The sequence below is a fragment of the Lepidochelys kempii genome, chromosome 17, assembly GCF_965140265.1.
Source record: "Lepidochelys kempii isolate rLepKem1 chromosome 17, rLepKem1.hap2, whole genome shotgun sequence".
NCBI lineage: Eukaryota > Metazoa > Chordata > Testudines > Cheloniidae > Lepidochelys > Lepidochelys kempii.
In genome coordinates this window covers 22,820,673-22,834,162 of record NC_133272.1, presented here as the reverse complement: position 1 = coordinate 22,834,162, position 13,490 = coordinate 22,820,673, and the positions used below count along the sequence as shown (strand labels likewise).

General features: G+C 44.3%; 1 protein-coding gene across 1 annotated transcript in view; it reads right to left on the bottom strand.

Moving 5' to 3' along the window:
• Nucleotides 1-8,902, bottom strand: part of LOC140899856 (myeloperoxidase-like) — an 83,478-nt gene extending 74,576 nt beyond the window's left edge. Inside the window, exons 1-2 of the mRNA XM_073316024.1 lie at nucleotides 8,896-8,902; nucleotides 2,880-2,945 (exon numbers count right to left, since the gene is read on the bottom strand). Of these exons, the coding sequence (XP_073172125.1) occupies nucleotides 2,880-2,945; nucleotides 8,896-8,902 (73 nt within the window). The remainder of the gene's footprint in view (nucleotides 1-2,879; nucleotides 2,946-8,895) is intronic.
• Nucleotides 8,903-13,490: the final 4,588 nt, after the last annotated feature.

Here is a 13,490-nt window from a genome sequence, read left to right as displayed (position 1 = left end):
GTGCCCCAGAGGGAATGAACAGGACAGGTAATCATCAAGTGATCCATTCCTTAGCGCCCATTCCCAGCTTCTGGCAAACAGACTAGGGACGCCATCCTTGCCCATCGTAGCTAAAAGCCATTGATGGACCTGTTTAACCCTGTTATGGTCTTGGCCTTCACAACATCCTCTGGCAAGGAGTTCCACAGGTTGACTGTGCTTTGTGTGAAAAAAATACTTCCTTCTATTTGTTTTAAACCTCATGCCTATTTATTTCATTTGGTGACCCCTAGTTCTTGTGTTATAAGAAGGAGTAAATAACACTTCCTTATTTACTTTCTCCACACCAGCCATGATTTTATAGACCTCAATCATATCCCCCCTTAGTTGTCTCTTTTGCAAGCTGAAAAGTCCCAGTCTTATTAATCTCTCCTCATACAGCAGCCATTCCATACCCCAAATCATTTTGTTGCCCTTTTCTGAACCTTTTCTGATTCCAATATAGTTTTTTTGAGATGCGATGACTACCTCTTCATGCAGTATTCAGGATGTGGACATACCATGGATTTATGTATTGGAAGAGGCAATATGATATTTTCTGTCTTTTTATCTATCCCTTTCTTAATGATTCCCAACATTCTGTTGGCTTTTTTGACTGCCACTGCACATTGAGTGGATGTTTTTAGAGAACTATCCACACTGACTCCAAGATCTCTCTCTTGAGTCATGACAGCTAATTTAGACCCCATTATTTTATACGTATAGTGGGATTGTTTTCCAGTATGCATTACTCTGCATGTATCAACATTGAATTTCATCTGCCACTTTGTTGCCCAGTCACCCAGTCTTGAGAAATCTCTTTGTAGCTCTTTGCAGTCTGCCTGGGACTTAACTATCTTGAGTAGTTTGGTATCATCCGCAAATTTTGCCACCTTACTGTTTATCCCTTTTTCCAGATCATTTATGAATATGTTGAATAGGACTGGTCCCAGTACCGTCCCCTGGGGAGCACCACTATTTAACTCTGTCCATTCTGAGAACTGACCATTTATTCATACCCTTTGTTTGCTATCTTTTAACCAGTTACCAATCCATGAGAGGACCTTTCCTCTTTTCCCATGACAGCTTACTTTGCGTAAGAGCCTTTGGTGAGGGATCTTGTCAAAAGCTTTCTGAAAATCTAAATACATTATATCCACTGGATCCCCCTTGTCCACATGCTTGTTGATCCCCTCAGAGAATCCCAGTATATTGGTGAGGCGTGATTTCCATTTACAAAAACCATGTTGACTTTTCCCCAACAAATTATGTTTATCTATGTGTCTGACAATTGTGTTCTTTACTATAGTTTCAACCAGTTTGCCTGGTACCGAAATCAGGTTTATTGGCCTGTAATTTCCGGGGTCACCTCTGTAGCCCTTTATAAAAATTGGCATCACATTAGCTCTCCTCCAGTTATTTGGTACAGAAGCTGATTTAAATGATAGGTTACATAACACAGTTATTAGTCCTGCAATTTCACATTTGAGTTCCTTCAGAATTCTTGGGTGAATACCATCTGGTCCTGGTGACTTATTACTGTTTAGTTTATCAATTTGTACCAAAACCACCTAATGACACCTCAATCTAGGACAGTTCCTCACATTTGTCACCTAAAAGGAATGGCTCAGATTTGGGAATCTCCCACACATCCTCAACTGTGAAGACCAATGCAAAGAATTCATTGAGTTTCTCCACATCCTTTGTCATCCTTTTGTGCTCCTTTTGTACCTCGATCATCCAGTGGCCCCACAGGTGGTTTAGCAGACTTCCTGCTTCTGATGTACTTTATAAAAAAAAAAATTGCTATTACTTGGGCTAGCTGTTCTTCAAATTCTTTTTTGGACTTCCTAATTATATGTTTACACGTCACTTGCCAGACCTTATGCTCCTTTCTATTTTCGTCACTAGGATTTAACTTCCACTTTTTAAAGGATGTCTTTTTGCCTCTCACTGCTTCAACTTTGTTGATTAGCCACGGTGGTTCTTTTTTGGTTTTCTTACTATGTGCACATAAATCTTTACAGCTAAGGTCTAATTATAGAGTACATTGGTGGTGACCCTTATTATTGAAGTTGCCCAGGACTTCCCATTATAACACCCTGTTTTCCGTTGTTATCACTTGGCCAATCTTTAATCTTTCAGGGGCTGGAACTTTCCAGGAGTCCTTTCTGCCTCAGGCAGAATATTTCTGGCAAGTTGAAGCAAAACAGTTCAGCTCTTTCTATGACAGAACCAGTGTTGCCAACTTTTTTCCAGCCATTTCCTTGAAGAGCTCTACTGCCTCCATGAGTTGAGAACTGAATTTTTGCAAGAGAATAAGTCTGGAATCAGAGATTTTATTTATTGTCAAAAATGAGCTGCCCTGTTTTTGCCAAAACTTTTCCAAACAAATGCCAAAAGAAAAACCTGTGGGAGGGGTGTGGGTGCAAAAGCAACCCATTTAGGAAGGGGGGCCTCTTTTGATTATACTGCCAATCCATTTTGTTTTACTAAAGGACACTAGTGAGTCAGCACGGTCCTGGACTCGGAAACTAGCAGACTTTGCATTAGAAGACCTGGGTTCTGTTCTTGGCTCTCCTGTATGTGACTCTTTCTGTCCTGGAGGCAGGCATCTACCCTCTCTGTGCCTCAGTTTCCCCATATCTAGAAAGGGGATAACAATCAGGTCCTCTGAAGTCCTTGGATATTCATGGTGAATGCATACTTCCCAGACATAGGTTTTGTTTTGGGTGGGAGAGGGAACACTGCAAACCCCTATAGACTGGGTGGGGGCCCACAATGAGTTTCCCTTTAGATCCCACCACAAAGCATTATACCCGTAATGCAGAACACCAGCAGCAGAAGGAAGGGGACAGTACCATTTATGGAAGATCCAGATGCCTGGCTCAGGCTCAGGGTCACCAAGAGTCCGAAGAGGGGGATCCCTGGAGAGAAACACAAATACACCTGGGTTACTAGCGATAATTCCAGGAGGTAAAGGGCCCACGGATGTCATCCGCACACTGAAAGAGATCAACTTCCACAGCTCTGTTTACTGAATATTTGTATCAGTGTTCTGGAAGGAAACATGGATTTGCTGCTGATAAAGTTTGCAGGTGAGACTAAGATTGGTGGGGTGAAGGATTTTCCCCCAGATGAGATTGGCAATAACTTTTGGTTTTGTTTTTTTCCCCTTCTTCTGCAGGATGGGGGCTTGCTAAGCTCATCTGGGCACATTTCACCAAACCAGTTCCCTGCCACTGCAGGAACCTCAAGCACTGGTGCACCTTGTCCCTCCTGTCCTCTGCCTGTGGCTCACAATAGTTTAGCTTCCTGAGGGCTGCAATACTTTAGTCCAAGCCAATTTCCTGGGCTCAATACAGGGGTAATTGGGTGGGGATTACTGGCCTGTGAGGTTCAGGAGGTTAGACTTGATCGAGTGGTCCCTTCTATGACTCAGAGAAAAGCTTGAAAATGGAGAGTTCACCATAAATGTTCAGAAAAAAAATAAAACCTACAATTTTTTTAAACAAAAACCCTCACTATTTTTATCCTGATCTCAAGGGGGGGGGGTTGGAGCCTGACTCATGATTTTTGACTGCTTGAGGTTTTCAAGCTTCTGACATGGGAGGAGGATTTCTGACTTGGGAGCTTGGAGGTCAAATGGAGGGCAAGAGTTTCATAGATATTAAGGTCAGAAGGGACCATTATGATCATCTAGTCTGACTTCCCGCACAACACAGGCCACAGAATCTCACCCACTCCTGCAATAAACCTCTTGCTTATGTCTGAGCTATGGAAGTCCTCAAATCGTGGTTTAAAGACTTCAAGGTGCAGAGAATCCTCCAGCAAGTGGCCCGTGCCCCGTGCTACAGAGGAAGGCGAAAAACCCAGGGCCTCTGCCAATGGGCCCTGGAGGAGAGTTCCTTCCCGACCCCAAATATGGCGATCAGCTGAACCCTGAGCATGTGGGCAAGATTCACCAACCAGCTACCCAGGAAAGAATTCTCTGTAGTAACTCAGATCCCACCCCCTCTAACATCCCATCACAGGCCATTGGGCCTATTTACCATGAATAATTAAAGATCAATTAATTGCCAAAATCATGTTATCCCATCAGACCATCTCCTCCATAAACTTATCAAATTTAATCTTGAAGCTAGATAGGTCATTTGTCCCCATTGCTTCCCTTGGAAGGCTATTCCAGAACTTCACTCCTCTGATGGTTAGAAACCTTCATCTAATTTCAAGTCTAAACTTCCCGATGGCCAGTTTATATCCATTTGTTCTTGTGTCCACATTGGTACTGAGCTTAAATAATTCCTCTCCCTCTCCGGTATTTATCCCTCTGATATATTTATAGAGAGCAATCATACCTCCCCTCAACCTTGTTTTGGTTAGGCTAAACAAGCCAAGCTCCTTGAGTCTCCTTTCGTAAGACAGGTTTCAGAGTAACAGCCGTGTTAGTCTGTATTCGCAAAAAGAAAAGGAGTACTTGTGGCATCTTAGAGACTAACCAATTTATTTGAGCATAAGCTTTCGTGAGCTACAGCTCACTTCATCGGATGCATACTGTGGAAAGTGTAGAAGATCTTTTTATATACACACAAAGCATGAAAAAATACCTCTTCCCACCCCACTCTCCTGCTGCTAATAGCTTATCTAAAGTGATCACTCTCCTTACAATGTGTATGATAATCAAGTTGGGCCATTTCCAGCACAAATCCAGGGTTTAACAAGAACGTCTGAGGAGGTGGGGGGGGTAGGAAAAAACAAGGGGAAATAGGTTACCTTGCATAATGACTTAGCCACTCCCAGTCTCTATTCAAGCCTAAGTTAATTGTATCAAATTTGCAAATGAATTCCAATTCAACAGTTTCTCGCTGGAGTCTGGATTTAAAGTTTTTTTGTTGTAATATCACAACTTTCATGTCTGTAAGCGCGTGACCAGAGAGATTGAAGTGTTCTCAGACTGGTTTTTGAATGTTATAATTCTTGATGTCTGATTTGTGTCCATTTATTCTTTTATGTAGAGACTGTCCAGTCTGACCAATGTACATGGCAGAGGGGCATTGCTGGCGCATGATGGCATATATCACATTGGCGGATGTGCAGGTGAACGAGCTATTACCAGCAGGAAAGTGGGGAGGGAGGAGGTATTGTTTCATGGTCTCTGTGTATATAATGTCTTCTGCCGTTTCCACAGTATGCATCCGATGAAGTGAGCTGTAGCTCACGAAAGCTTATGCTCAAATAAATTGGTTAGTCTCTAAGGTGCCACAAGTCCTCCTTTTCTTTTTGCGAATACAGACTAACACGGCTGTTACTCTGAAACCTCTGACAGTGTGGCTGATGTTATTAGGCCCTGTGATGGTGTCCCCTGAATAGATATATGGGCACAGTTGGCAACGGGCTTTGTTGCAAGGATAGGTTCCTGGGTTAGTGGTTCTGTTGTGTGGTATGTGGTTCAAATCCAGACTCCAGCGAGAAACTGTTGAATTGGAATTCATTTGCAAATTTGATACAAATAGCTTAGGCTTGAATAGAGACTGGGAGTGGCTAAGTCATTATGCAAGGTAACCTATTTCCCCTTGTTTTTCCTACCCCACCCCCACCTCCTCAGACATTCTTGTTAAACCCTGGATTTGTGCTGGAAATGGCCCAACTTGATTATCATACACATTGTAAGGAGAGTGATCACTTTAGATAAGCTATTAGCAGCAGGAGAGTGGGGTGGGAGGAGGTATTTTTTCATGCTTTGTGTGTATATAAAAAGATCTTCTACACTTTCCACAGTATGCATCCGATGAAGTGAGCTGTAGCTCACGAAAGCTTATGCTCAAATAAATTGGTTAGTCTCTAAGGTGCCACAAGTCCTCCTTTTCTTTTTTCGTAAGACAGGTTTTCCATTCCCCGGATCATCCCAGTAGCCCTTCTCTGTAGCTGTTCCAGTTTGAATTCATCCTTCTTAAACATGGGAGACCAGAACTGCACATAGTATTCCAGGTGAGGTCTCACCAGTGCCTTGTACAACAGTACTAACACCCCAGAGTTTAGTGCTCTGGGGATGGGACGTTTGGTAGAAAGGGAGTTTTTAGAGCTGGGGGCCAGGTGGGAGGAGTTCTGAGCAGGGGAGGGGTTCTGAGCCTGAGGTGGTTATGGGAAGTGTGTGTCTGGGGGTCAAGGGGGAAGGGGGTTTGTCAGCCTGGAGTCAGGTCAGGACAGGAGGGAGGGAGGGTTCTGGACTTGGGGAGGTTAGGTAGGAGAAGTTCTCAATTGGGGAGTTTGAGCTTGGATGGGGATTTTCAGCAGAAGGCACTGGGTTGGAGAGGATCAAGGAGAGTTGGCTAAGGATGCTGACCTGGATGGAGGACAGGTTGGAATGAGTGGAGGTGAATTTATGGGTGGACATACATGAAGGTGTTTAAGAGACCGTAAAGATTATAGGAAGGGACAAGCCTGACTGGAAGGGGGGAGACAAGGATGAAATAAATAATAGGGGAGATGATAAAAATATTTACAATTCCAGACACAGTCTACGTTAAAAGATCACTGTTCAATGAAGTCAACTGTTCAAAAGTTAGGAAATACCAGAGTTAATCCGTACATCCTTGCGTCCTCTTCTGCATATGCATGGAGATAAAGTTTATTTTTGTCTACAGGACCCCTGCCTTATTCCTTGCACAGGACAGACCATGTTCACTGAAAGAACACTTACTCAATATTCTGTCTTACTCTCGCTGTCCAGTGTGTGGCCCCAGGCCTTATTTACTGCACACTATTCAAAACCTGCTCTGAAAACACAGTTATTAATTTCCTCCTGAGATGTTGTATGCTGCTTGTTGCTATAGTTTCTCAGCACTTCACAATTAACTGATCTACTTTCACAACCACCTGGGATCTGAGGGCGTGTTATTATCCCCGTTTTACAGATGGAGAAGTCAAGCACAGAGAAGTTAAATCAAAAGAATCCACTAATTTTAGGTGCCCAATTTTGTGATACGTAAGACCCGTTTTTTCAGAGAACATAGCGTGAAAGCATGGAGGTGTTAGAACTTCTCAATTAAACTATTGTAAGACATTTTTTTAATGGGACTAAACTTATTTTTCCCTAATCTCATTCTGAGAAATGGTTAAACCATTTTTCTGAAACTGACAAACACTCATCAAGGAAAATTTCAGCCACAAAGTTAAAGTTTGGCAAGGTTGTAAGTCACTAAAACTGGGTCTTAAAATGGGACTTTTGGAGCAAACTTAAATGTTGTTGGCACAACTAGTTCCATATATAATAAAGAGCTGCCTAGAGAAGGGAGATCATAGAATCATAGAATCATAGAATATCAGGGTTGGAAGGGACCTCAGGAGGTATCTAGTCCAACCCCTGCTCAAAGCAGGGCCAATCCCCAACTAAATCATACACCAGCCAGGGGTTTGTCAAGCCTGACCTTAAAAACTTCTAAGGAAGGAGATTCCACCACCTCCCTAGGCAACGCATTCCAGTGTTTCACCACCCTCCTAGTGAAAAAGTTTTTCCTAATATCCAACCTAAACCTCCCCCACTGCAACTTGAGACCATTACTCCTTGTCCTGTCCTCTTCTACCACTGAGAATAGTCTAGAACCATCCTCTCTGGAACCACCTCTCAGGTAGTTGAAAGCAGCTATCAAATCCCCCCTCATTCTTCTCTTCTGCAGACTAAACAATCCCAGTTCCCTCAGCCTCTCCTCATAACTCATGTGTTCCAGACCCCTAATCATTTTTGTTGCCCTTCGCTGGTCTCTCTCCAATTTATCCACATCCTTCTTGTAGCGTGGGGCCCAAAACTGGACACAGTACTCCAGATGAGGCCTCACCAATGTCGAATAGAAGGGGACGATTACGTCCCTCGATCTGCTCGCTATGCCCCTACTTATACATCCCAAAATGCCATTGGCCTTCTTGGCAACAAGGGCACACTGCTGACTCATATCCAGCTTCTTGTCCACTGTCACCCCTAGGTCCTTTTCCGCAGAACTGCTGCCTAGCCATTCGGTCCCTAGTCTGTAGCTATGCATTGGGTTCTTCCGTCCTAAGTGCAGGACCCTGCACTTATCCTTATTGAACCTCATCAGATTTCTTTTGGCCCAGTCCTCCAATTTGTCTAGGTCCCTCTGTATCCTATCCCTGCCCTCCAGCGTATCTACCACTCCTCCCAGTTTAGTATCAGGAGCTTCTATTCTGCCTTTCTCACACTACAAGAAAAAAGGGGCCATTCGAGGAAATTTCAGTGGAAAATTCCAAACTGTCATAAAAAGAAATGCTTTTTCACATAGTGTGTAATTAGACTGGGGAACTCGCAGCTACAGAATGTCACTGAGGGCAATAATTTAGTGAGATTGAAAAAAGGACTGAAGATTTGTGTGGATAAAAGAACATCCACTGTTAGGGCAGTTAGTGCTAACATATATTTTAGAAGAGTTATTGAACCTCCTGTTTCAAGGTTTAAGTCAATCTCTAAGAGAAATTTTGAGGATCCATAATGCTAGGGGTTGGGAGAGGCAGGTTAGCCCCCATTTCTATAATGGAAAGTTTCTTGCACTTTTCTCTCAACAACTGTGTTTTCTATTCCCCACAGTCCTTTACTGTAAAGTATCCCAATGTTTCCTCCTGAAAGGGATGGGGTTGGAACAGGGGAAGGGGTGGGAGAAGGAACTCCTTTTCTTCCCATTTCTTTATCAATTTCCCTCACCCAAAGGGAATGAAGGAGGGCCAGGGCTCCTACAGCCCCACTCCTGCCCATTTCTGACTCTTCTTTACCACACATGGCTTTTCATGCCCTCCCTCTGAAACACACTGCCTATTTTATTACAAATGTCAAAGCCATAAAAAAGAGAGTAAAAAGTAACAGCAGCTCACCTGCCATCTCTGCTCAGCTGGTGAGGGTCGCTCAGTGACTTGGTCTTTTATAGCAGCTGCACTGATCTCAGGGCGGGCACTCACAGAGTTTGATTTGGGCTTTGTCAAGAGGAAACACCTGTAGGGACAGGCTGAGCCAAGAGAAAATATTTACTGGTTCTTCCCTAGATGAAGTTGAGAAATGCACACTTCTTTCTTTCCGGGCAACAGATTTCCTTTGTGATTCATCCATAGAACAGAGGAAGAGGGCTACATTTTACTGTGCAGTTCCTTATCTTCTAGGGAACTGAATGGTGAAAGAGTCTAATTGTCAGTTAATGCATTTTTCACTCTCTCAATCGACACACTTAGAATATGTGTGGAAAAACTAGAAATATGTAAGACACATCTTAAAGAAAAACTGAGATTCTCTCAGCCATAATTTCACCTTGGCTTTAGCTGGGCATAATCAGGTGCTTAAATGGATACCCGGCACTTGATGCCCCTGCAAATAACTACAGTGGGGAAATTGTGCAGGGAAATTCCAGAAGACTGGAAGAGTGCTCATGTTGTGCCGATATTTAAAACAAAGCAAATTGGATGACCTGGGTAACTACAGGCCAGTTAGCCTAACGTCAATCCCAGGTAAAATAATGAAAAAGCTGAGATGGGATTCAACTGATAAAAAATTAGATGATTAATAGATTCCAAGGCCAGAAGGGACCATTTAGGCAGTTCTCCTATATCACAGAAAACAGCCCCAAAATAATTCCCAGAGCAGACCTTTTAGAAAAACATTAAATCTTGATTTAAAAACTGCCAGTGATGAAGAATCCAAAATGACCCCTGGTAACTTACTCCAATGGTTAAGTACTCTCAAAGTTAAAAATTCATGCCTTATTTCCTGTCTGAATTTGCCTAGCTTCAACTTCTAGTCATTGGATCTTTCTATGTCTCTGTCTACTAGTTTAAAGAGCCTAGTATCAAATTTCTGTTCCCCATGTGGTACTGACAGACTGACCAAGTCACCCATTAACCTTCTCAGTGTCAAGCTAAACAGATTGAGCTCTTTGAGTCTCTCACCATAATGCATGTTTACTAAACTTTGAATCATTCTCATGGCTCTTCTCTGAACCATCCCCAATTTATCAACACCCTTTGTGAATTGTGGGCACCAGATCTGGACACCATATTCCACCAGTGCCAAATACAGAGGAAAAATAACTATTCTACTCCTCCTCAAGATTCCTCTTTTCCTGCATCGCAGGATCACATTACATCCTTACTGAATGATGGAGGCAACCTAGTGACAGATGATGTGGAAAAAGCTGACGTACTCAATGTTTTTTTTGCCTTGGTCTTCACAGACAAGGTCAGCTCCCAGACTGCTGCACTGGGCAGCACAGTATGGGGAGGAGGTGACCAGCCCTCTGTGGAGAAAGAATAGGTTAAGGACTATTTAGAAAAGCTGGACATGCACAAGTCCATGAGGCTGGATGCACTGCATCCTAGGGTGCTGAGGGAGTTGGCTGATGTGATTGCAGAGCCATTGGCCATTATCTTTCAAAACTCGTTGCAATTGCGGGAGGTCCTGGACATTTGGAAAAAGGCTAATGTAGTGCCCATCTTTTAAAAAAGGGAAGAAGGAGAATCCGGGGAACTACAGCCTTCACCTCTGTCCTTGGAAAAATCATGGAGCAGGTCCTCAAGGAATCCATTTTGAAGCACTTGGAGGAGAGGAATATGGATTCGCCAAGGGCAAGTCTATAAGGTGGATAGAAAGCTGACTAGATCATTGGGCTCAACAGGGAGTGATCAGGGGTTTGGGGTATGGGAGGGAGTCAGGGCTGGGGCAGAGGGTTGGGATGCAGGAGGGGCTCTGGGTTTGGGGGGGCTCAGGGCTGGGGTGTGGGAGGGGGTTGGGGCTCTGGGCTGGGGGTGCAGGCTCTAGGGTGGGGCCAGCGATGAGGGGTTTGGGTGCAGGAAGGGGCTCTGGGTTTGGGGGGGCTCAGGGCTGGGGTAGGGGATTGGGGCATGGGCTTACCTGGGGCAGCTCCCAGTCAGCAACACGGTGGGGGAGCTAAGACAGGCTGTGGACTGTGCTGCACCCTCGAAGCAGCCAGCAGCCGGTCTGACTCCTAGGCGGAGGTGCACAAGCAGCTCCACGCGGCTCTCGCCTGCAGGAACCGCCCCCCCACCCCCAGCTCCCATTGGCTGGTTCATGGCCAATGGGGGTGAGGAGCCAGTGCTCGGGGTGGGACAAGCATGCGGAGCCCCGTGACGCCCCTGCCTAGGAACCGGACCTGCTGCTGGCCGCTTCCGGGGTGCAGCGCGGTGTCAGAACAGGTAGGGACTAGCCTGCAGTAGCCGGGGAGCCCTGCCGATGGGACTTGTAACAGCCCAGTGCTGACCAGAGCCGCCACGACCCAGTACTGGATCACGACCCACAGTTTGAAAACCACTGCTTTCGTGGGCTGGATTTCCAAATCCCAAAGAATTTCTCTCTGGCTCAGGTTTCAGAGTAGCAGCCGCGTTAGTCTGTATCCGCAAAAAGAAAAGGAGGACTTGTGGCACCTTAGAGACTAACCAATTTATTTGAGCGTGAGCTTTCGTGAGCTACAGCCCACTTCAGATAACCTCTTGAAGACTTGAACCTTGCCATTTACTTTTCTCTTCCTGGTTCCTTTTTGCTCAGCAGTTTGCATAAGCTTACTACTGTTGTCTTAGGTAGCTAAATCAAAGGCTGTTGCTTCCCTTACTGTTGACATTAGGCCTAGTCTGAAGAGCTTCCTCATTATATTGAAATCCCCTTTTCTATATTTAGTATCCCTCTGATAGTTTTTTGTACCTTATTTCCCTTTGGCTGTTAAACCTAATTACATTGTGGTTGTTATTACTTGCTGGCTTATTGGAGGAATAACTGAGTTGGGGCCTTTTTATTCATAATATTGGATGTGCTGAAGTAATTTGAATGAAAACTATATGTAGCGTCTGCAGAGCCCCCCCAAGAGTCTACTGAGCAGTTTTTAGTCATACAGGAAAAAAATGGTTCAAAAATGGCTGGTGTGTCAAAAGAATGGCAATTTATGAGAGTCCAACATTTCAAGCATATTGTGTCCCCTTTTTTAATTGAGACCCCCACGTTTTCCTACCTGTACCATACCACAGTCCCCAGACTTTGTGGCCTTGAGCAAGTGTACCTACAAATTCCTCTTTTTTTCTGCTGGACACAGGGAAAAATCCATTGAGAAATGATGGAGTGTTGGATGTTCTGTGTCATCTGGCCATTCCGGATAACAAACTCTTTGATAACGTACCCAATGGCAGGACTCTCCATCTCAGGAGTTGTGATGAGTGTCACAGTTCAGGACACCTGCACCTGTTTTTCTCCTTTTCTGGTCCAATAAGGGCACCCACTCTAGTTTCTAGGCTCCTCAACTGCCACCTCTCTTCGGGGGATACCCATGTATCTCTCCCTTCTCACTGGGGTATTTCCATTCTGAACAGTTCCTTACAACAGCAGTGTTTGTTATTCCCCAAAAGACGGACTGCCTAAGTAGGCCTGCTTCATTTCTCTCCTCACAGACAGTAGACAGTGTAACTGCCAACAGTTATAAGTTACCACATAGTTCTATCTAAGCAAGCACTTTTATTATTAAGGTAAAAGCCTAACAGAGAAAACCTATGTGCATGCTAATATGCTTACCAGAGATCACCCTCTAACTCCAATATGGTTCATAACAGCTTTTGCTCAGAACTAGCCCCATCTCTTAAGGGGCCTCAGTGGGCCAAAGACCTTCTGACCCTTCCGTAAGGATTAGGTGCCCCCTTTGGACCAGAGGGCCTGTCTCTTTGCTGGATTAGAAAGAAGGCCCTGAGTCAGTTTTAACTCAGGCTTTTTAACCAAAAGTCCTAGCTTTGTGTGTTGGTCCCTGGAGAATCCAGTCTGAACCAGTATGTGTAAGCCTCTATCTCTGGAATTGTTACAACTTGAGTGAATTTGCCTAACGACCCACCACTAGGGAGGTAGTTCCTAGAGGACTATGGTCCACCATGGAAATACTTCACCATGGAAATACTTACAGTTCCTCAATAGTGCATAAACAGTGGCATTTTTAATGCAAATTGTTGACCTATGACCCTGTTTCATGTACTCTCTAGCTTGTTATAAGTAGAATGATGCTATTGTGATATAATATTGACAGATAATATATATTATCATATTGGGATATAATATTGATCCCCTTCTCTACAATGTTGCTTCTCCTGGTCTGCAAGTTACTGGGCTTCCAAGCACAGTTTGTCTTTCTCCAGCTGCAGCTTCTCCTTCTCTACCTGTTGACTTTTTCACAACTGGGGCTGAAGAAGTATATTCTGTTTAGGTGAAGGCTGGTTGCTGCCTCTGTCCAGTTCTTTCCCACTTCCATCTAAGGAGCTATCCAAGGTTCCCCCTCCCCCCCACCCCCATACTCTGGGTATCCCTTACAGTCCTAGACAATCATTTCTTTTCTGGTCCTTAGAGTATAGCAGGTTACCCAGCTGTGCCTTGGTCAGCTTCTGACAAAGGGGTAGCTCTCCAGTTATGAGAGACAAGGTGAGTGAATTAATATCTTTGA